The sequence below is a fragment of the Jaculus jaculus genome, chromosome 8, assembly GCF_020740685.1.
Source record: "Jaculus jaculus isolate mJacJac1 chromosome 8, mJacJac1.mat.Y.cur, whole genome shotgun sequence".
Taxonomy (NCBI): domain Eukaryota; kingdom Metazoa; phylum Chordata; class Mammalia; order Rodentia; family Dipodidae; genus Jaculus; species Jaculus jaculus.
The window spans coordinates 87,076,673-87,096,338 of NC_059109.1; the positions used below are offsets into that span (position 1 = coordinate 87,076,673).

The 19,666-nt window shown below is 43.5% G+C and overlaps 1 protein-coding gene across 2 annotated transcripts; it reads left to right on the forward strand.

Moving 5' to 3' along the window:
• Positions 1-3,685: 3,685 nt before the first annotated feature.
• Bmp2 (bone morphogenetic protein 2) lies at positions 3,686-19,356 on the forward strand. 2 transcript variants are annotated; one of them, XM_045157541.1, is made up of 5 exons: positions 3,686-3,808; positions 5,063-5,412; positions 12,441-13,231; positions 16,310-16,357; positions 19,230-19,356. In XM_045157541.1, the coding sequence occupies exons 2-5, from the start codon at positions 5,070-5,072 to the stop codon at positions 19,266-19,268; spliced, it is 1,221 nt and encodes a 406-aa protein (XP_045013476.1). In that variant the 5' UTR covers positions 3,686-3,808; positions 5,063-5,069; the 3' UTR covers positions 19,269-19,356. The 2 variants fall into 2 exon arrangements, with proteins under 2 accessions (XP_045013476.1, XP_004661565.1); XM_004661508.3 differs by lacking the exons at positions 16,310-16,357; positions 19,230-19,356 and having other exon boundaries at positions 12,441-13,738.
• Positions 19,357-19,666: the final 310 nt, after the last annotated feature.

The window sequence follows — 19,666 nt, forward strand, 5'->3', positions numbered from 1 at the left end:
TTCCTAGGAGGACTCTCATCCTGGTGAGACTGGAGCTGAGTGTAACACCAGTAGCAGATAATACACATGCTAAAAGCTAAGAGGATTCTGAGGGGAGTTGCCACAGGTTTCAAAGGAATGACAATTACAAGGTAGATGGATCTTGTCACACCTGCTGTGACCTTTACAGTCCATGAGGATCATTATTTTAATGTTAATTTGCATAATGGTTGGCCTAGCAGGAACAATGGTCAATGCTAATTCAGGATGCGGTAGCTGCAGGATGCAATAAAATTAAGCATTATCTGGGCTGCGCCGCTGAAGGAAAAGTTGCCAAAGTATGCCTCTATAAGCACTTAATTTCATCCCAGGTTATGTTCACACACAATCAAATAAGGATTTCCGGCACCTTTGGAAACACTGGCAAGGATGAACTAGAATAGAATAGGAACATAGCCACAATGTACTGTATTTATGTAGAAACCGTGCCTGGGAGTTTTAGCACTTTAGTGTAAATGTACTGCCCTTTCAGAAGTATCTCTTTGCTCTCCATCACCCCTTGCTCCACATGCTTCCTGCCCTCTCCATTTACACATTAGTTGGCAGATGCAGCCAATGTAATAAACTTAGAAAGAATGAATCTCACTCTCTATGTTTAATTTTGAGTGAACCTTTGTCAAATGTGAAGTCAGCTTTGATCATTTGGAAGCAAACAGATACTGTCCCCTTGAAGCCTTAAATGATCCTATGTTCTTAGTTGAGGGTAGAAAGCAGCAAAGAGAATAAAATGAAAGGAACTATCTGTATGGGCTGGTTGCTCTTATTTCTGTGGTGTCGAAGCACGCTGCAAGCTTTCCTGTACCTTATACTCTAGATTAATCTTTCTAGGCTAAAATTATTTACTCTTGTTTCCAACCCTTTAAAATCATTTCCACCACAAGAGGGCAGCCATCTCTAAAAAACAGCAGTCTTGCTCTTATAAATTGAGCCAAACTTAAGGAAAGTGCTGCTTGAGGAAGGCATTCTGTTCCACAAGAAAGAAGCCATGTGATGAGCCACACTGACATGGAGTAAGTGTCCAGAAATGACCACTGTCCCTCACATGCTTGACTCTCAACTGCCAAGATCCCTACTTCCTCATCCTGAAGGCCTGCTGGATGATATCAGCATAGATTTCTTTTCCATCTTTCCTTGAGAAACATCCAACAGTTATTAGCTTTCTCTTTCCTGTTAAAAGCAACATTCTGATTGAAGCCTCATATAGGTTTTATTTTGTTTTGCTTTGCTCTTAAAATCTCACCGTGGACAGAAGCAATTGTTAACTTCTCAGTTCAACTTGAGTTTCAGAAGTTTGACAAGCACTTTTTTACTCCATGTGTCTGTGAGTAGAATGTTTGGTGGCCTACTTGTTTGGTGTCTCATGATTCAGAGTTTCAATCAACTTCAATTTTTAAAGGAATATACTACTATATTCCTGAATATTTTGTTTCTCTTCCTTTTAATGTTCTTAGTAGGCAGGCTTCCTTATTTGACCTTTATGCTTCTGGAAACAGCTCGGGCCTAATTTCCCTCTGCGGGTTGCTAATCCGATTTACATGAGTGGAACCTAGCATTATTTTAGCTCCCAGCTGAAAAGTGACTACACGGGTAATAGATTACGCTCCCATTTCTCACTTTTCTCTGTCTCTGCTTTGAAGACCTGAAAGATTGGTGCTGAATCTTATTTTACCAGTCTGGCCTTTTACAAAACGCTCTCGGCTTTAGGGATCATGTGGGTAAGCAGGTGGTGCTATGCATGAAGGCTCATGAAGTGCTGTGAGAGGCAGAAAGACTTCCTGGAGCCTCCAGTGCCGCAGCCTCCAGGAGGATTTTAGCTGTGGAAGAGAAGTGGGTTGGCCACATGGCCCAAGCTTTGCTTTGGGGGACAGGATTTCTAAGTCTTAAAACGAAGTTCTTAATTTCCTCACAGCTGCTAATCGCCTGCCTGTCAGTTGGGGAGATAAATATCACAAAGCATGAAGTGATTGCTACCAGAGAGAGAAACGTCCCTCACACAGCCACACACTCAGACCATATTACATGTACCATATATAGGAGGAGAAAGCCACGTCAGATGTGTGGACGTATTTATACAATTGTATGCCTTCGTTTGCATAGTTTTTACAAAAGAATATATTTATAGAAATATGCGTTCCTATTTTTGTGTATTATTCATTTGAATATAAATGCACCATACATGTGACTGTAAATGCATGCCAACTTATATGCATACAATGTGCACGTGTGCATTCACATGTATGTGTGCTGCTTTGTGTGTAAATGGTTTTAATTCTTCTCACATCACCCCACACACGGAAGTGTTTACCCCATGCCTCTGTCAAGATGCCTGGTAGCTTGAGATTTTTTTTTTTTTTTTTAAGTCTCTATGACAGAAAACTTAGAGCTGAAGTAGAATAACGGACCTGGAGGGGAATCAAGAGGCCTGACCGCGGACTGGGCCTGCATTATTCAGCTGGGCTGTCGGCGAGGGTCAGCCCTGGGCGCGCAGGGTTGGGACGGGAACCCCTCGGTGGCCGCGCGACCCGCCCTGGGCCCCACCCCGCCGCGGCCGCGCCTTCCACACCCCTGCGCGCCGCTCCCGCCCGCCCGCCGGCTCGGGGATCCCCGGCGCGCTGCGCCGCCGCCGAGGGGGAGGTGTTCGGCCGCGGCCGGGAGGGAGCCGGCAGGCGGCGTCCCCTTTAAAAGCCGCGAGCGCCGCGCCACGGCGCCGCCGCAGCCAGAGTCCTCGCCCCGCCGCGCCGCGCAGCTCTCGGCTCGCCGCGCCCGCCTCTCCGCTGTGCTCCACTCCGCATTCCCCGCCTGGGATCGGCAGCCGCCGACGGACGTCGCAGCCCCGGTCCCTCCGCCGGCCACCCGGGCGCCCGCGGGGTGAACGCCGCACCGGTCCGCCCCGGGCTGGGTTTCGAGGCACCGGCCAGTCGGAGCACCCGGCCGTGCGCCCCCCCAGTTCGGTGGCCTCTGTGGCCCGGGACAGAACTGCGTGCCGCGATGCCCATTCCCTCCAGCCCAAGAGGGCGCCGGGGACGCGTCGGCTGAGGAGTGGTCGGATCCCCCGTAGCTGCCACAAAAGACCCTTGGCCCGAGGGCTCGCCAAGCGAGGACACCCGCTGGACTGGCCGGGAATGCGCCCTAGGACGCCGGGGCGCCGCAGCCGCGCGGGCTCCGCGGGCGGGCGCTGATGGGGGTGCGCCGAAGCCGGGAAGAGGGATGCGGGAGGGCGGCTCGCCCGGCTCCCAGATCGTCGCTGCGCCCTCGCTCGCACCCCGACTCGCCCAGAATGACTGCGCCGAGCTCCGGGCAGCTGTCGAGCTAACGTGCGGCGCCAGACCCTCTGGCCTCGAGTCCCGGATTCCGCCCCGCGACCCGCCAGTGCCGGCCCCGGACGACAGCCGAGGCCGCCTTGCTTTGCGGCGCTCCCTTCCCGCCCCGGCCCCGCACTCCTCCCCCTGCTCTCGGCTGTGTGTCAGCACTTGGCTGGAGACTTCTTGAACTTGCCTGAGAGGAACTCGTGCTTCCTACTGCACGCCGGTGCCTTCGCCCAGAGGATCCCGCCTCACCACCTCTCTGCTCTGCCGTCCCAGCACTCCTCGGCTCGGCCCGATCCTAGACGCGGTTCCCGAGGAGAGAGGGTCGTAGAGACCTGCACCCGAAGCGGGAGGGGGCGAAGGGCGACGGACACCTGGTTCCTCGGACAGAGCTTTTCCATGTGGAGGTTCCCTCAATGGACGTGTCTCCGAGTGCTTCTTAGACGGACTGCTGTCTCCTAAAGGTAGAGGACTGGGGACGCGACCTAGGGGGCCACGGGACTCCGGCAGCGCAGCGCTGAGCGCCCCGGGCTGGGAAAGCTGGATGTAAACAGATTCCCTCCTGGTGCACGTGCAGGGCAGCCCTTAAGGGGGTCCTCCATTCCACTTCTCTGCGTCCCTCAGCCTATTCCTCCTGGCCCGTGCTCTTCCACTGTTCCACCCCTCCAACTTCACGCATTTATTAGGGCTGTTAACACGTAGTTGACTTTACAAAAAAAAAAAAAAAAAAAAAGCTAAAGGAATCCCTAAGAGTGTGGCCTTATATTTCACCCGTTATTGCCAGCCTGGGCTCCCAGGCCAGGGAGACTCTCAAGTCCTGGAGTGCTCCCTACTGAGAGCCATGTCTCATTTCATTTAAGACAGTATACGGTGGGTTCTGCGTGTTTCCAGACCGCAAGGGGAGCAGTTCCTCGGTGCCACTGTGTACTGTCACAGCCAACATGTGCACTCTCAGACTGGCCATTTGCATAATTCCAGGAAGACTGCCTCCCCCCTCCCACCTCGCTTGGTTTCTCTCGCTGTCCCTCCTTCTCTCTCCCTCTCCCTCTCCCTCTCTCTCTCTCTCTCTCTCTCTGTGCGTGTGCGTGTGTGTGTGTGTGTGTGTGTGTGTGTGTGTGTGTGTGTGTTTCTCGACTGCACTGGGTGGGAGGAGGGGAAGGGGCACAAGACTGGACTAGAATGTGGGTAGCCCTAAGGGTTAGGGGACCGGCCACAGGTTGCAAGTGGCGTCAGAAGTTGTGGCCTTGCATTTATAGAATCTAGAAATTACAGATGCGCGCGTGGACAAGGACTTTCTAGATGTTCACAGCGCCTCTAAGGGAATCACACACGCTATTTGTGTCGGTTTATAATCGCACGAGGGAGCACTGGACAGTATGTGTTTGTAAAGGGTTACGGGGTGTCCGACCTGGCGTTGGCTACTCGGAATTCAGGCACCTGCGACCAGAGCTGGTGTCATCAGGAAGAACAAATGACAGCTATTGACTACTGTTAGGGATGTAGACAAAACCCTACAGGAGTTCGATCCAGGTTGGGAATGCTAGGAGAGGAGGAGATCCTGCATCCCCTCCAGCATTCGCGCTTTGGCCGTGTCCCGCGGTCCAGGAGGGCACCCTGGCGGAGGAGGCCAGAGCCCAGCCAGAGCCCAGGCCGCGGGGGCGGGCCGGCGGGAGGACTGGGCGGGGAAGGCGGGTGACTCACGTCGGCCCTGTCCGCAGGTCGACCATGGTGGCCGGGACCCGCTGTCTTCTAGCGTTGCTGCTTCCCCAGGTCCTCCTGGGCGGCGCGGCCGGCCTCATCCCGGAGCTGGGCCGCAAGAAGTTCGCGGTGTCGTCGGGCCGCCCCTCGTCGCGGCCCTCGGACGACGTCCTGAGCGAGTTCGAGTTGCGGCTGCTCAGCATGTTCGGCCTGAAGCAGAGACCCACCCCCAGCCGGGACGCCGTGGTGCCCCCCTACATGCTGGACCTGTACCGCCGGCACTCCGGCCAGCCGGGTGCGCCCGCTCCGGACCACCGGCTGGAGAGGGCGGCTAGCCGCGCCAACACGGTGCGCAGCTTCCACCACGAAGGTGAGCGGCGAGCGCCGGGAGCTCTCGGCGCCGCGCGTTGTGGCGGGGCGGGGCGGGGGCGGGGGCGGGACTCTTGTGGCCCGCGCGCAGATGGCCCCCCTGGGCTTCGGCACTGTCCCTCCCAATCCGATCGGGCACACTCTGTCGGGGTGGCCTGGAGCCAGGGATTCCCCTCGCCTGCGTCCTTCCGCACCCTTTCCTGGCCCGAACCCAGATGAGCAACTCCTCCCCCAAGAGCTGGAGGGAAGTCAAGGGATGGAGGAGAGCGTAAAAGCTTTCCCCTTGTCAGCTACACGTGCAAGAATTCCACGGGCGGGATCGCTTTGCCCAGGAATACTGCGGTTGCCCTTGCCGCATGACCCGCGTGTTCTTTTCAAGCCCGAGGTTTAGGCTAGACAGCTCCAAGGGCTGACCGCTCACAGTCCTGACAATTCAAAGCTTTCTGATATGTCGAAGATCGGGCCGGGTTGACTTTGCATCCCTATCTAATCCCTGGACCAGATCAGTTCCACAATCAATTTGATTGCTTCCACAGTGGCTTTCTTGTCCTGTGCCTAAATCTTAAACAGGCTCAGAGCAGAGATAGCAACCTTCAGATAAAAGCTCCGCACAGCTGCCTGCCTCTTTCCTTCATGCGCAGTGAAACGTGGAGTTTTTTTTTTTTTCTTTTATGATATGAATGTGGTTTTCTAAGGTAGGAGTTTTTCAGCTTGTTTCATCAGAAAGGCATCTGGTGGATTTGAAATGTCAGAGTTCTTCTGAGGTCTGTTGTACCTGTTTTCTTAGAGCAGTTAGTCAAAAATTCAATTCTTTGTGTACCGTTTGAAATGTTCCTTTGGTGCACTGTATTCTACGTAAACGATGAGTTCCTTCAAGTTCCAGAAGAGTGCAGGACGGTGTCACACAGCACACCCATTTAAAGAAGACTAACTTAGGAGTGAAGCTCCCCTTTCCTTGCTTTGACTTGCTGAGATTTTATTTCCAGCGGAGATCTATGCTTGGAAATAAACCAATCAGAAATGCCATAGCCTGAAGTGTTCTCCCAGTGGGACTGCTACTTTGAGAAGCCTCGTTGACAGTGGGAAGTCCCAAGGGCAGTTCACATCGCAAGAGAGTTCTTCATCAAGGCAGCTATTCATTATGAGAGGAGGGGACTCTGGATTGATCATTTTCAAACACATTTCTAAGGTGCTCTTCCATACCAAAAGAAAAACAAAGTCAGAGTTTTGAAAGGTGACCAGTAAGGCTCCTCTACTCAATGAGAGTCATTCATTGTCTGCCTCCTGTGGAGAGAGAGGTTTACAGGTATGTTCTTCGTGCAGTCAGTTTTTTTCTGAGAGAGTTCTAGGGTTCATCTTCTCCAAGTGATGCTGATTTTCTGACTAGAAAAGTAACAGCACAGCTGTTTTCTTCTGCAAAATTGGAATTTAAATACTTATTTTTCTGTCACCGTTAACTGTATTAAGCTAGGAAGGTGCTATGTTTCCATTTTTACTTAAAGAATAAAAGAAAGCTTATGTGAGTCAGTTAAAACCTAAAAATATTCATCAGCATGAAGGCTTACCAGTGAATCTGCATGCTTCTCATCCTTCCTGTAGAATTGTCTTGATAAAAGCAGGTCACATGCATTGTTTGTGTGTGTTATTTTAACTTCAATAGAATGCTTGTGTTTGTAGCTCAAACTGGTATCTCTTAAAATGTAATGATATGTAGAGAACAGTGTAGGAGTTATCAACTTGCTTGAAATTACTTATGTTCACTTTATAGCTTAGTGCAATTAGACAATAGAGAAAAGCTATGTGATGTTTACCTTAAATTTCAACAAGTCCATTTCCCCATTATAAGTATTATATCACCATTAGGTGGATATAGCATTTTCTTTCAAACTCTTCATTGTTGGGTCAGTTAGAATTTTAAGTTTAGAAACATACTTGTGCCTCAGATACTGTTAAAAATAACTTTTAACAAACCATATGGTTAAGGCCATTGGCTTAAGGGAAGAATTGAATTTGTCTGCATTAATAATGCACTTACTTATTAAAGAACCAAAAGGACTGTATTAAAGAAGTTCCTGGTGAGTTTCCTTATAAGTGTATTAAATAATTTGGTGGTACAATGAGATAAGAAATACCCTGATGGAATTCTTTCAACCTGTGGAAATATAATGAGGCCCCAAACAGTTGTTTCAAGACAAAATTATAAATTGTCATTTCTCTTATTGAACACTAAATCCTTTTGTTTGGAAGAGCATTAGCCTTGCTGAAATCTTCTCTTTAAGAATCTATTTTCATTAATTGAGAATGTTACTATATGTACACGTTGCATATTGGCCATATCCCCATTAGGTTATACTCTTATACTTCCAACCGCATTGCACCAAGGGCATTCCTTAGTGGGGTTACTGTAGGGTTACTAAAGAGCAGAGCATGTCAGCCATATGGGCCTTTGAAAACTGCTATCCCGCATGTAAAATCACTTCCACAGAAGGAAGAATGTTTTCTGTTTGGCTGCAGTTGGAATTGGTTGACTTCATTGGCCCTCAAAACATCTGCTTTCCTGACAGATCAAAACACAGAAGGATTACTTGCCTCCAAACTTGAGAAGATAGTCTTCCTTTTCTTGCAGGAAATAAGTAAATTATTTGCCCCTCTGTGAGCAAAGCTTTGAAATAGTGATTAATCATGTCAATACACATGTAACTGTCATGAAAGTGGCCATAGGCTAGGATATTTCAAAGCTCAATCTTTACCTTGTGAAAGAGAATGTGTGGTCGAAATTCTCAGTGTGGATTTGGACCACACACTCTCAAAACCAGTTCTCTGCCAATAAGGTCTTCAGTTTGAGGTCAAAGGCTGGTGGGTAAGACATCATTGTGTCTGCATATATCCCCTGATGTGGAAATTATCTGCCCCTGATCCTTCCTGGGCACCAATACTTTCTCTTTCCACCAGTTTGGATTCTTTCTTAAGTCCTGCTAGTTGGCTGCTTGCCTTCTCTAGTCTGCCTTTGAGGTGTCTTCACTCAGTGGTTAGAAAACCATGAGGAGCACTCTGTCCTCATGAAGGTACCATGTTGCAGTGGGCACAGGCCACACACTGCCAGGTCAATGGGGACGAGATTCTACTCTCTTCCAGCTATCATTTCAACCTTTATTGTCTTGAAAATAAACAAACTGCATATCATTTTTGTACTTCTCTTTTCTCTCTGGTGCAACAATTACTTTGTCCTCTGGAAAATCTCATGCATGAGTCACAGTCCCATTTTGTGGCAGGTAGAGAGTTCCAGCCTTGCTGCTCTGCAATGACTATGGGCTTTGTTGTTTTAATTGTCTAAAACCTCATGAAATCCTCAAAGCTTACTGATAACTTTTTAAATAAAACTCACCCTACTGTAGAGCAGTAGGCAGCTACAAAATGAGAAGGTTCCAGTGGGCTGAGTTAATTTATTTGCCTGCTGTATTACATGTGCCTGCTGTCCATACTGTAGCTGGGTACTACATTTAGATGCTTAATAAGGACAGAACTCACACTACAGTTACCACTGTATTAACTGACCATGTGTTACTAATGATTCCACTGTTGCTTAAGGTTTTGATTCCTCCCCTATGCTGTATAGTGCCTTCCACTGGCTAGACACTTAGTACAGTTTTCAAGTTCTATGACTTTGGGAAACTTACATAACCTCTCTGAACTTGCAGTTTCTAAAATAGATATAATACTGGTTCCTCTGTAATGACCTCATTGTGAGATAATACATATAAAACTGTTAGCAGCAGACCCGGCAGGGAAAACACATTCAGCACATTAGCTAACTAATGTTACTATGATGCCTTTTTTAATGTTGCATTCTGTCCTCTAAGGAAGGAGGGCAGAGTGCCCCTAGCTCAATATTTTGAATTATTTTCAGCTAGACAAATAATTGGCAGAGTGTAGATGATTAAGTTTGGTCCTCATTTGTGGAGAAGAGGAATGGAATGTCTTTGCTGCCTTCTTTTCTTCCTCTTCTGCAAGTTTACAGACATCATTGCATCCATTTAGCTAAGAACTTGGAGGTTGAAGACAGGTCAGCATCCTGAAAACTCTTAACAAGCTCAGCTGACTCAGCAAGAGCTAATAACTGAGAATTAACTGTTGGAGACTCCAAAATAGTCATATTCCCTACTCCTTATTTTTAGAATCCCCCAACCTGCTGTGATGATTTAGAAAGGACTTTCTCATAATTTAGTTATTTCAAAAGGGTTTTTGAATTTCCCACCGCCCAAGGGTGAAATTTGTCACCTGCGATAGTACAAGGTAGTATGTGTCCTACCTAGCCCAAGGAGTTATTTTTCTGTTTTTTTTTTTTTTTTTGTTGTTGTTTATTTTTGTTTTGGTGAGCTTGTCTATGACCAGATTTTGTAGTCTAGTGGAGAACTTGGAATGGTGAGATGGGACTTCAAGACTTTGGCCTATGGAAATTTGGAGAAGGTTTTTCACATTAACTGTTACTGTAAAATTGTGCAATTTGATCCTTTATAAAGGCCACTAAACCATTCTACCCACCTTTTTGAGCCACAGGGAATTGCAGTCTCCATGTTTCTGGTTGAAAGGTGGCAACATTATATAATTCAATCTTGCCTGTATTTCTTGGAGGGTTAGCATTCTGTGTACCTTCCTCTGCTTGTGTCTCACACTTACCTAGGACACTGTCCCTTCATTGTCTTCCTCTGACAGGATGTGCCTAGCTAGTCATAAATATGAGTACATGTGTGCTTCTCATGTCTTTCTTTTATGTTTATGTATTGGTGGGATTCAGGGCTTTTGATGCCATTGTGATTTTTTTTTTTTTTTTTTCTGAGCACTGTTATCAGCATGTTTGTTCATGAAAGGCCATCTGTAATTTACCTTTCTGACCCCTCTTTTTAATGAAAGAGTGAGCACCCAGCAGTGCTGGAATTAGGGAAGACAAAAGCTTAGATGCACTTCTGGCTTTGGTGTGACCAGGGTCTGAGGGATGGGTCTGACTTTTAACCACTCTCCTACAAAAAATGTGCCTTTGGGGTGGGGCGGGGGGGGGGGAGTGCTTTTGGGAGGTTCTGAATGCCAAGAAGAGGAGTTTAATAAAATTAGTTAACTATCTTTGATATGTCCTGAGAACCCCTGCAAATAGCCCTGGTTCAATTAGTGGGAAGGTTATTTGAAAGGGTGTGCCTAGCCTGAAGTGCCATTAGTTGACAATGAAGTTCAAAGTGTAGGTGTGTCCGCAGCATATCCCCAAGAGGTTTCTGTTTAGCAGGCACAGAGTCTCTAAAGGACTCCCATCTTGGTCTCTAGTTCCTAGTAAAAGAGCTTTAGAAGGCCCTTCTGTTTGAGTCCCTAATGGGCCTATCTTATTCCTTGACCCCACAACATCCTTTCACCTAGCAGCTTGCTGGAAATGTGAAATGGACTGGATCAGAATCTCCAACTGGGGCCTTAAGGGAGCTTGGTGTTTGATGTAGTCTCAGACCTACCATTTCAAACATTACTCAATAATTTGCTGTAACAGCCTCATGGAAAACCATTACTCTTTCTGAGTGGGGAATGGAGATTGTCACAATGGGGGCGAGTCACGCACAGAGAATCTTGGCATGTGTGTTGTCAGGTAATGTGTCTTTGCTAGGACAGCAGCATTCTGTGAACAACTCACAGCTCTTTCAAAAACAAAGTATTATCATAAGATGTCAGGAAACAATAGAAAAATAGATTTATCTAGCATTTGAGTTGACATCTTCTATGAGGCAGGTGATTTTCTTTTTTATCAATAAAATGATAGGCTGGTGTATAGCAAGAAGGAAAAAAAACCAATATCTCAAAATCAACTTTATTTTTACTAGCAGTTTGAAAATATTGTACTTTTGATGATTTGTAACTATAGCGATTCAGCAATTCCAGGTGCTACATTATAGTGTTTGCTTATAAAAGCATAATTTGTTTATTAGACAAAGCTTTAAACATGGTCATTTAAATAACTCTTTTCAAAAAGTGTTGATAAATATAGAAAGTCATTCTGAAAAGAATGAGATTGTTCTTATATCATTAAATGGGCAGTGTTATCCAGGTTAATTTTTAGAATTTTTTTGTCTATTCTACAGCCTGTTTATTGGGTAATTGTATCACTTAGTATAGCTTATTTTAAAAAAAACATAAACATTAGGAAGACAAACTCATCTACTTTTCTTCCAAAAGTATCTTAAATGTGCTTTTTTGATACTTGAGATCAAAAGGAGGTAAGAGAATAAAGAATGGGGAGCTAGTTGACTTGAAACCCTTCAGCTTTAATTACTACAGTATCCTAGCACCACCCATATGCTCCAGAGAATTCTATCCCTGTAAATGCCTTTGTTTCTGGACTTCACAGTAAAATGGTAGGGTGTGCTTTGCAAAATGTCATCGTTGATGTTGAGTTTTGGAGTCTTTAATTAGGAAGCTGAAATCTGTATATCAAGATTTGTAAATCATCTAAATTGCAGAGTAATTGTTTAGAATACCGCTTAAGGGATTGACATTAAAGCTTTTTTTAAAAAAAGAAATGTAATAATTTCCTCAACTCCTCACTCATTAGACCTCTACAGTACTAACTATAGTTCCAAGACCCTCCCGACCCCCAAAGTCTGTGAATTCCAAAGAAATTCTTCACTATTTCCTCTGTTATTATAGCTACCTGGAAGCTATGTTCATGTAATGGGTTAAAAGCATATCAATTAATTATAAATTTTGTGTCATGATACGAATGTTTATATGACCATATAGAAAAAGAAGAAAGAGATTCCATTTTTATTTTTAAAATGACATTTTTATTCTTATTTACATTTCTGAGGATTAAACTCAGGTCACAAGATTATTGGGCAAGTGCTCTACAAGTGAGCTTGATGTTTATATTTTCTGGTTGTAAACTTTTATATAGTTTAAATCAGACTGTACATTGAGGTTTAAAAGTTCTCATAAGTAATCAAATTTTCCTCATTTGTTACTGAATGATTTTATTTTCTCTCCTCCATTTCAAATTAGAATCTTTAGAAGAACTACCAGAAGTTAATGGAAGGTCCACGTGCCGGTTCTTCTTTAATTTGACTTCTATCCCTAGTGAGGAGTTCATCACATCTGCAGAACTTCAGGTTTTCCGGGAGCAGATACAGGAAACTTTGGGAAACAATAGTGGTTTCCATCACCGAATTAATATTTATGAAATTATAAAACCGGAAGCTGCCAGCTCAACGTTCCCTGTGACCAGACTATTGGACACCAGGTTAGTGAATCAGAACACCAGCCGATGGGAGAGCTTTGATGTCACCCCAGCTGTGATGCGATGGACTGCAAAAGGGCATACTAACCATGGGTTTGTGGTGGAAGTGATCCATTTACAGGAGAAGCCAGGTGTCTCCAAGAGACATGTGAGGATTAGCAGGTCTTTGCACCAAGATGAACACAGCTGGTCACAGATAAGGCCATTACTAGTAACTTTTGGCCACGATGGAAAAGGACATCCACTACACAAAAGAGAAAAGCGTCAAGCCAAACACAAACAGCGGAAGCGCCTCAAATCCAGCTGCAAAAGACATCCATTGTATGTGGACTTCAGTGATGTGGGGTGGAATGACTGGATTGTGGCCCCTCCAGGGTATCATGCCTTTTACTGCCATGGGGAATGCCCCTTCCCCCTGGCTGATCACCTGAACTCCACTAACCATGCCATTGTGCAGACACTGGTCAACTCGGTGAACTCCAAGATCCCTAAGGCGTGCTGTGTCCCAACAGAACTCAGTGCTATCTCCATGCTATACCTTGATGAGAATGAAAAGGTTGTATTAAAGAACTATCAGGACATGGTTGTGGAGGGTTGTGGGTGTCGTTAGCACAGCGAAATAAAATAAGATAAATAAATAAAATATATATATTTTAGAAAAAAGAAAAAAATACACCCCACAAAAAAACAACAGTTGACACTTTAATATTTCCCAATGAAGACTTTATTTATGGAATGGAATGGAAAAAAACAGCTATTTTGAAAATATATTTATATCTACAAAAGAAGTTGGGAAACCAAATATTTTAATCAGAGAATTATTCCTTAAAGATTTAAAATGTATTTAGTTGTACATTTTATATGGGTTCAACTCCAGCACATGAAGTATAATGGTCAGATTTATTTTGTATTTATTTACTATTATAACCACTTTTTAGAAGAAATAGCTAATTTGTATTTATATGTAATCAAAAGAAATATCGGGTTTGTACATAATTTTCCAAAAGTTGTAGTTGTTTTCAGTTATGTGTATTTAAGATGAGAAGTCTACATGGAAGGTTACTTTGGCAAAAGTGCTTAGCACATTTGCTTTTTTTTTTTTTTTTTTGCAGCGCTACTGTTAAGTTCACAAGTTCAAGTCCAGAAAAAAAAAAAAAAAAAGTGGATAATCCACTCTGCTGACTTTCAAGATTATTATATTTTTCAATTCTCAGGAATGTTGCAGAGTGGCTGTCCAATCCATGAGAACTTTCATCCTTATTAGGTGGAATATTTGGATAAAAACCAGACAATGCAGAAGCTTACCCACTTTTACTTGCAGAAAGAATAAAGCAGGACCAATAGAAATAATGAGGAAAATGATGAACATGTAGGAGAGTGGATGACAGCTTGTGGTTGTACTTTCCTAAAGTAGTGACCCCTTCCAGGGGACTGAGCTGGCCAAAGTATTAATAAAGCACACAATTTCTTCTTTACTAATATCGTGGTCATATATATTTACAAGTGATATTTTATGGCCGTCATCAAGAATTGGAAATTGATTTGTATTTTGATTTTACCTTGTCCAGGATTTCTTTATGCTCCAAAATACTTAATTTTCTACCCTTTCCCAGTACTCAACAAATTTGTGCATATCATGTTTACTGCCCCATCCTGTTCTCTGACCTACCAGCTTGCTTTTCTTTCCAAGGTTATGTGTTTGAACACAATTCTCCAAATATTAAACCTATTTCAGATAATAAATATCAAAATTCTGGTATTTCATTCCATAAAGACCAGACTGTGAGGGAAAACAGAACATGTGCACAATGTTTGAAATGATTTCTCTGTGTCTGCATTGTTTTGGAAGTTACTAGTTTCGTAGGGGGATATGGGCAAAGGGTAAGGAATGATTAGAAAAAGGCACACATGTCATATTTGCACCAAAGCAGTGTAGTATTTCTTCATATGAACCTTTGTGGAGTAGGAAGACTTAAGGGAAACAAGTGCTCTCACAACAAGCAAAACCTGGGGAACCCAAGACAAAATTCCAGAGATAGTATCCCCATGCAATGAAGGCAACTGTGCCAAAACATTAGACAGAGAGTGTCTGCCATAAGCCTCTATGAAAACATCTGCCAGCTGGCCAGAAGCCCAAACCAAGCAAAGTCAAATTAGGCTCTTGAGAGTGAACACTCCTGTGCCCAAGTTGGAAGTGCAACTTAAGAAAAGATCTGGGGCTATGTAAGACTAGGAAATCTACAGTTCTTCTAGTTTCTAGTTCATTAGCTGAGTTTCAGGTCCATTTCAAGAAATGGGATGTCCACTGTAGTCTTACATAATGGGTCATCTGCATTCTAGACTTTCCCACCCCTTACCTTAGAGCTGGTTTGTTTGTAATGGAAGTAGATTAAGTTCTTCCCAGAAGTTAACTTCGGATGTTCTGGAACACAGTTGCCTTTTCAAGGTTCTGAGGTTCTGAAGATCTTGCTGTTGAATGGCTGTTCTGGTCATCTCTGAAAATAACTATTTCTTTCACTGTGGCTCTTACACAAATGGAAATCGTTATTAGATTACACTCAGCAAGGGATGGCAAGGCCCTCCTTGCTTTCAAGCCCCTCTTGGCCCTCTCTTGTCTTAAGTATGGATGACAGGCTAAAAATGTCTTATGACAATAGCTCAGGTTTTCTAACTCCAAGCTCTCTATGTGAGAGATAATTCTGTACTAGAATTCCATTTGTTGGCAGTTGTAACTGCCCTTTGCATTTCTGTGCCTCATTGTTTCTGATTTTCTTGGTGAAAATTTTTTTCAGTGACACCAGCAATATGCATACAATCTCTACTAATGCATGAGTATATGAAAACTGTTTAACATATATCACATGTATAGTGTTTTCAGTTTTGTTTCTGAGGTTTCTCCCTGAGAAGCAATACTTTGACCCACATTGTACCTTAAGATGTTTTAGCTCACAGTCTTCATTTTGAAGAACAAAGATTCATAGTACCATTACACTGAATTTCTTAAATTTCAGTCACAATTCTGTTGGATTCTTTGAATCATTTTAGAGTTGGCTTAAACAATTTCTGATTTTTAAGGGATCACTTTTCAAAGTAGATTAAATTGTGTCATGTGGTTAAGAACTTGTCTCAGCTCTGTGTGCCTCCTTGGCATAGTTTTTACCTGAATGGAGTGTCTAGTTCCTCTTCTGAGTTTTTCACTTTTCAAAATTGGAAAGAGGGAGGATGAATAGTTTAGAGATCTACATGTGCCTCCAGTTTTCCTTGTCCACTTCAGCCAGTGCTTTAAATGTCACCTCTATAGCAGTGAAGTGATCTGTAAATGTGTTATATGAATCTCCATCATTCTTACATAGCCTGGGTGGCTTATTTTTTTTTTCTATTTCTTTTTATCAGAAGGAGAAAAATTGTATGTACAAACAAAAGCATCAAAGCATTTTGCAATATAGACTGGAATTGGATTAAGATATGGATTCCCTGAGTGTATATATGTCATGGCCTCCTTATCAATTTTAAGACTAAAGGAGCAGAGCCTCAGAGTAAAGAATCATTAAAGTTGAGTAATTAGGATGTAGATTGGTAACCAAGGAAATAAGAACATCCTGGAGCAATTCCTTTTCTGCTCTATGTCTTGCAGGGGACCGATGGGGAGAGAAGGGGAAGCAGGCATGTCTGCTTCACTCAGGTAAATTGCTTTTCCTCTTTCCCTCACCCTGATGACATAAATTACAGCCTTATGGTATTCTCTAGGGCAGAATTTTCTGACCGGTTCCCTATCCTGCATACTTCAAAGTGAACTTTTACCTAACATGAGGGGCCAAAGTTCCAAATAAAACTTCTTAGACTTTAGTGTGCATCTAAATCCAAGTAATGCCTTAAGGAGAATGAAACTTTAATGTGTACACAGACCCCTGGAGTCAGATTATCTAGATGCTGTCTCAGTGGGTGTGGGGTGGGGCCTGACGTTCTCCATTTCTAATGAGCTCCCAGGTAAAAACTGATGCAGGCCAGAAGAGCACAGTTTTGAGTATCAAGTCTCTTGTGGATGATTTCTCAACCCAAACTGAAGAAGTTGGATCAATTACAGACCTTTCCTGAAGAAGCCAAACTTAAAAGGAAATAAAGAACAAACCTGTGTAGGATGGCATCTGACTGTACCATATCTGAAACCATGCCTTACGTATTTTTTTTTTCAAAGACATTCTTTCCCCCCACAAAATGACTGGCAGTCTTGTGTTGTAGCCACCCTCAGACATGAAAACACTTGGTTGCTTATCTTGTAAAATCTGCTCTGCCTGCTTGCTTGGGCATGCATGTAGTCAGTTTAGTCAAATACGTGTCAGTACATCTATGTGAATGGAGGAGCAGGTGCAAACCCTTAAAATGCACTTTAAAAAACTTTAACACTTAAGTCAGTCCACTGAACTGATCCTGTGTGATCTTAGAGCCAAGTGTTGGAGTTAAAGGTTTCCCTTTGAAGGTAGAAAGCAGATGCCATGCAGTTGAAGCACTTGTTTTAACTGAAAAATAATACTTGGTGCTTTTTTAAAGTAATAAGACAGCATAACTCTACTGAATTGAGAGAGTGGTATAAGACTTCTAAGGATGTTATTTGAAGTCTTATGCAATAGCTATTAGAAAGTTCTAGGGTACAGTGGACTTCTCATCAGTTGTGTAATTGAATGGTCTCATGCTAGAAATAAACAATAAAAATGATGGATTTCCCTCTGAAAGGGGAGTCAACAAGGACATAACTTCCATCCAGCCTTTGCATGATATTAGTACCTCTGTGAGCATCCTTACTTGAACATCCTTTGACTTTTGTGAGCACTATGAAGACTTTTCACAGGCAACTCAGATTTTAATGTTTGGAGAAGAAATGTGGATATTATGTTGAAATCATAATTGCAAGTACAGTTTTATTGTGCATACACAAAACACACACACACACATCTTTAAGATAAAATTTAATTTGTTCCTGCCTGGAGTCTAAATGCTTAATGTAGGGCACCTAATTTTTTCCCACTGGGTTTATCATTTTCTTGAGGTCTCTGAACTTTGAATTGAGTCCCTCTGAGGTGCTATACCAGACGCTGACTTTAACAGCACTTTAAAGCTTGTTTTTGCCTGCATCCTGGGCCCCAAGCCAGGGCATTGCCAGGAGTCCATTAGTGTTGCAGTCCATTCGGATGAGGAAGTCTCTAAGCAAAGCACTGATCTGCTTCAAGCTTCCCTCAGAAGGCGCAGGAGCTCATCTGGACCGCATTTACCCTGGACTGCTTGGCCACAACACTATGAGAGAATAATTATTGAACTATTTTACTGTACAACTATTTCCAAATTGTTGATTTTTTATTGATTTCAGGAGGCAAGCTAATTGCCCCATGGCAACTTGATGTGAACGTTTAATGAAGATCAGGAAACAGAGTTTATGAAAAGCTTTTGTATAGTAACTGCAAAGCTTCAAGAACTGTTTTATACTTCCTGACAGTGCTGGGCCTCGCTTAATGGTTTGTTTTTATTACTTAAGAGTGTAAACCTTGCTTTAGCCTGTGTGTGGAAACGATACCCTCATCCTGCATTACACATTTTCTTCTTGCTTTTTACTCATTCCCCACTTGCCTTCCTGCCACCTTTCATCTGGACTTTCTCTGCTTTCACTGTCTGAAAGCAGGGTTCTATCTTTTTCACACTAAGAATCACACACGCATATACACTCATATTCATGAAGTAAAGTGCTTCACTTTGTTTTGGGTGGAGTTTCTTTTCGGCACTTGGTTGCTAGACAACCAGACCGACAAAAGTTAAAGATTGAAAAGGCATTTTTAAAGATGCCAAATCTTGGCAGCTAAACTATTTTATCTGTCTTTATGTGGAAGGCTTAGTTTTCTTACCAGGTTCTCTTTGCCTTTTGTTCCATAGATGGCTGGCTGGTAGGAAAGGCTTTTGAAGTCTGACTCTTATGGCATTATCTGTTGATAATGTTCCTAAAATGTTGTTCCCATTTTCTGGAACACACTTCCCACCTGGAAAGAAAAAAAAAAAAAAAAAAAGCTAAGTTGGTTTCTCCATTTCCAAGGGTGTGTTTTAAATCACTAATAAAGTTGAGCTGCAGCTCCCAGCTGCTTCATTTGTTTCAAGGTTGAGGAAAGACTGCTTTCTGAGGCAGGGTTCAGAAACCCACAGTTAGGGAGTGGAGCATACTGTCTCTAGGATGCCATCTCTGCTGTTTTGGTAGATAGTGTTGAAAATGTTTCATCAAAACTTCTTGAATGCCAAATTTTAAATCAAAGTCATTTGTGGATTTCAGTAAGATGCTCCAGGAGCATGTTGTAAAAACAGGATCTTTATAGATGGGCCAAGTTGGACGTGTGTTCACAAGTTCACTCGCATGCACACAATTGGCAGCTGACAGGCCTGTCTCTCTGAGGTCCTCTTTCTTCCTCACTCACCCTCTGACATGCTGCTCTTCTGGCTCTCTGCTTTGTGGGGTTCCCTGGGTTGGAATGCAGTCAAGTCCATGGAAAACTTTAACCACTTTCCTGATTCATTTATAGGCAGGATTTCCTGGCACAGGGATCAAGAGGGAGTGCTGAAGTTGGTTCATCATACACTGTCTTGGAAACCAAAACCTTCTGAAATTCATCCGGCTTGTAAGATAAATTGTAGAAAATCGTGTCTGATAAAGAAACCTTACCAACTAACTTAGAAATTGCCCAAACATTTGGTTTGACCAGTAAGCCTACAGTTCTCAAAGTCATATCATTATTGTCAATAATGCAAGCCAGGAAAACAATTATGCTTTAGAACCAATGCCCAGGGATGATTTGGACCACAAACAATGCAACTCAATAGAGAAACTTTAGAAAGAAATAGGAGTAAAAATTCCAGAAAAAAAATCCCAACATTTTCTAATCTCAGGGGATTTAGTGTATGCTTACTCAATTAGGCTGAACAATAGAAAACAGGAAGAATTATATCAGCTAAGTAACTT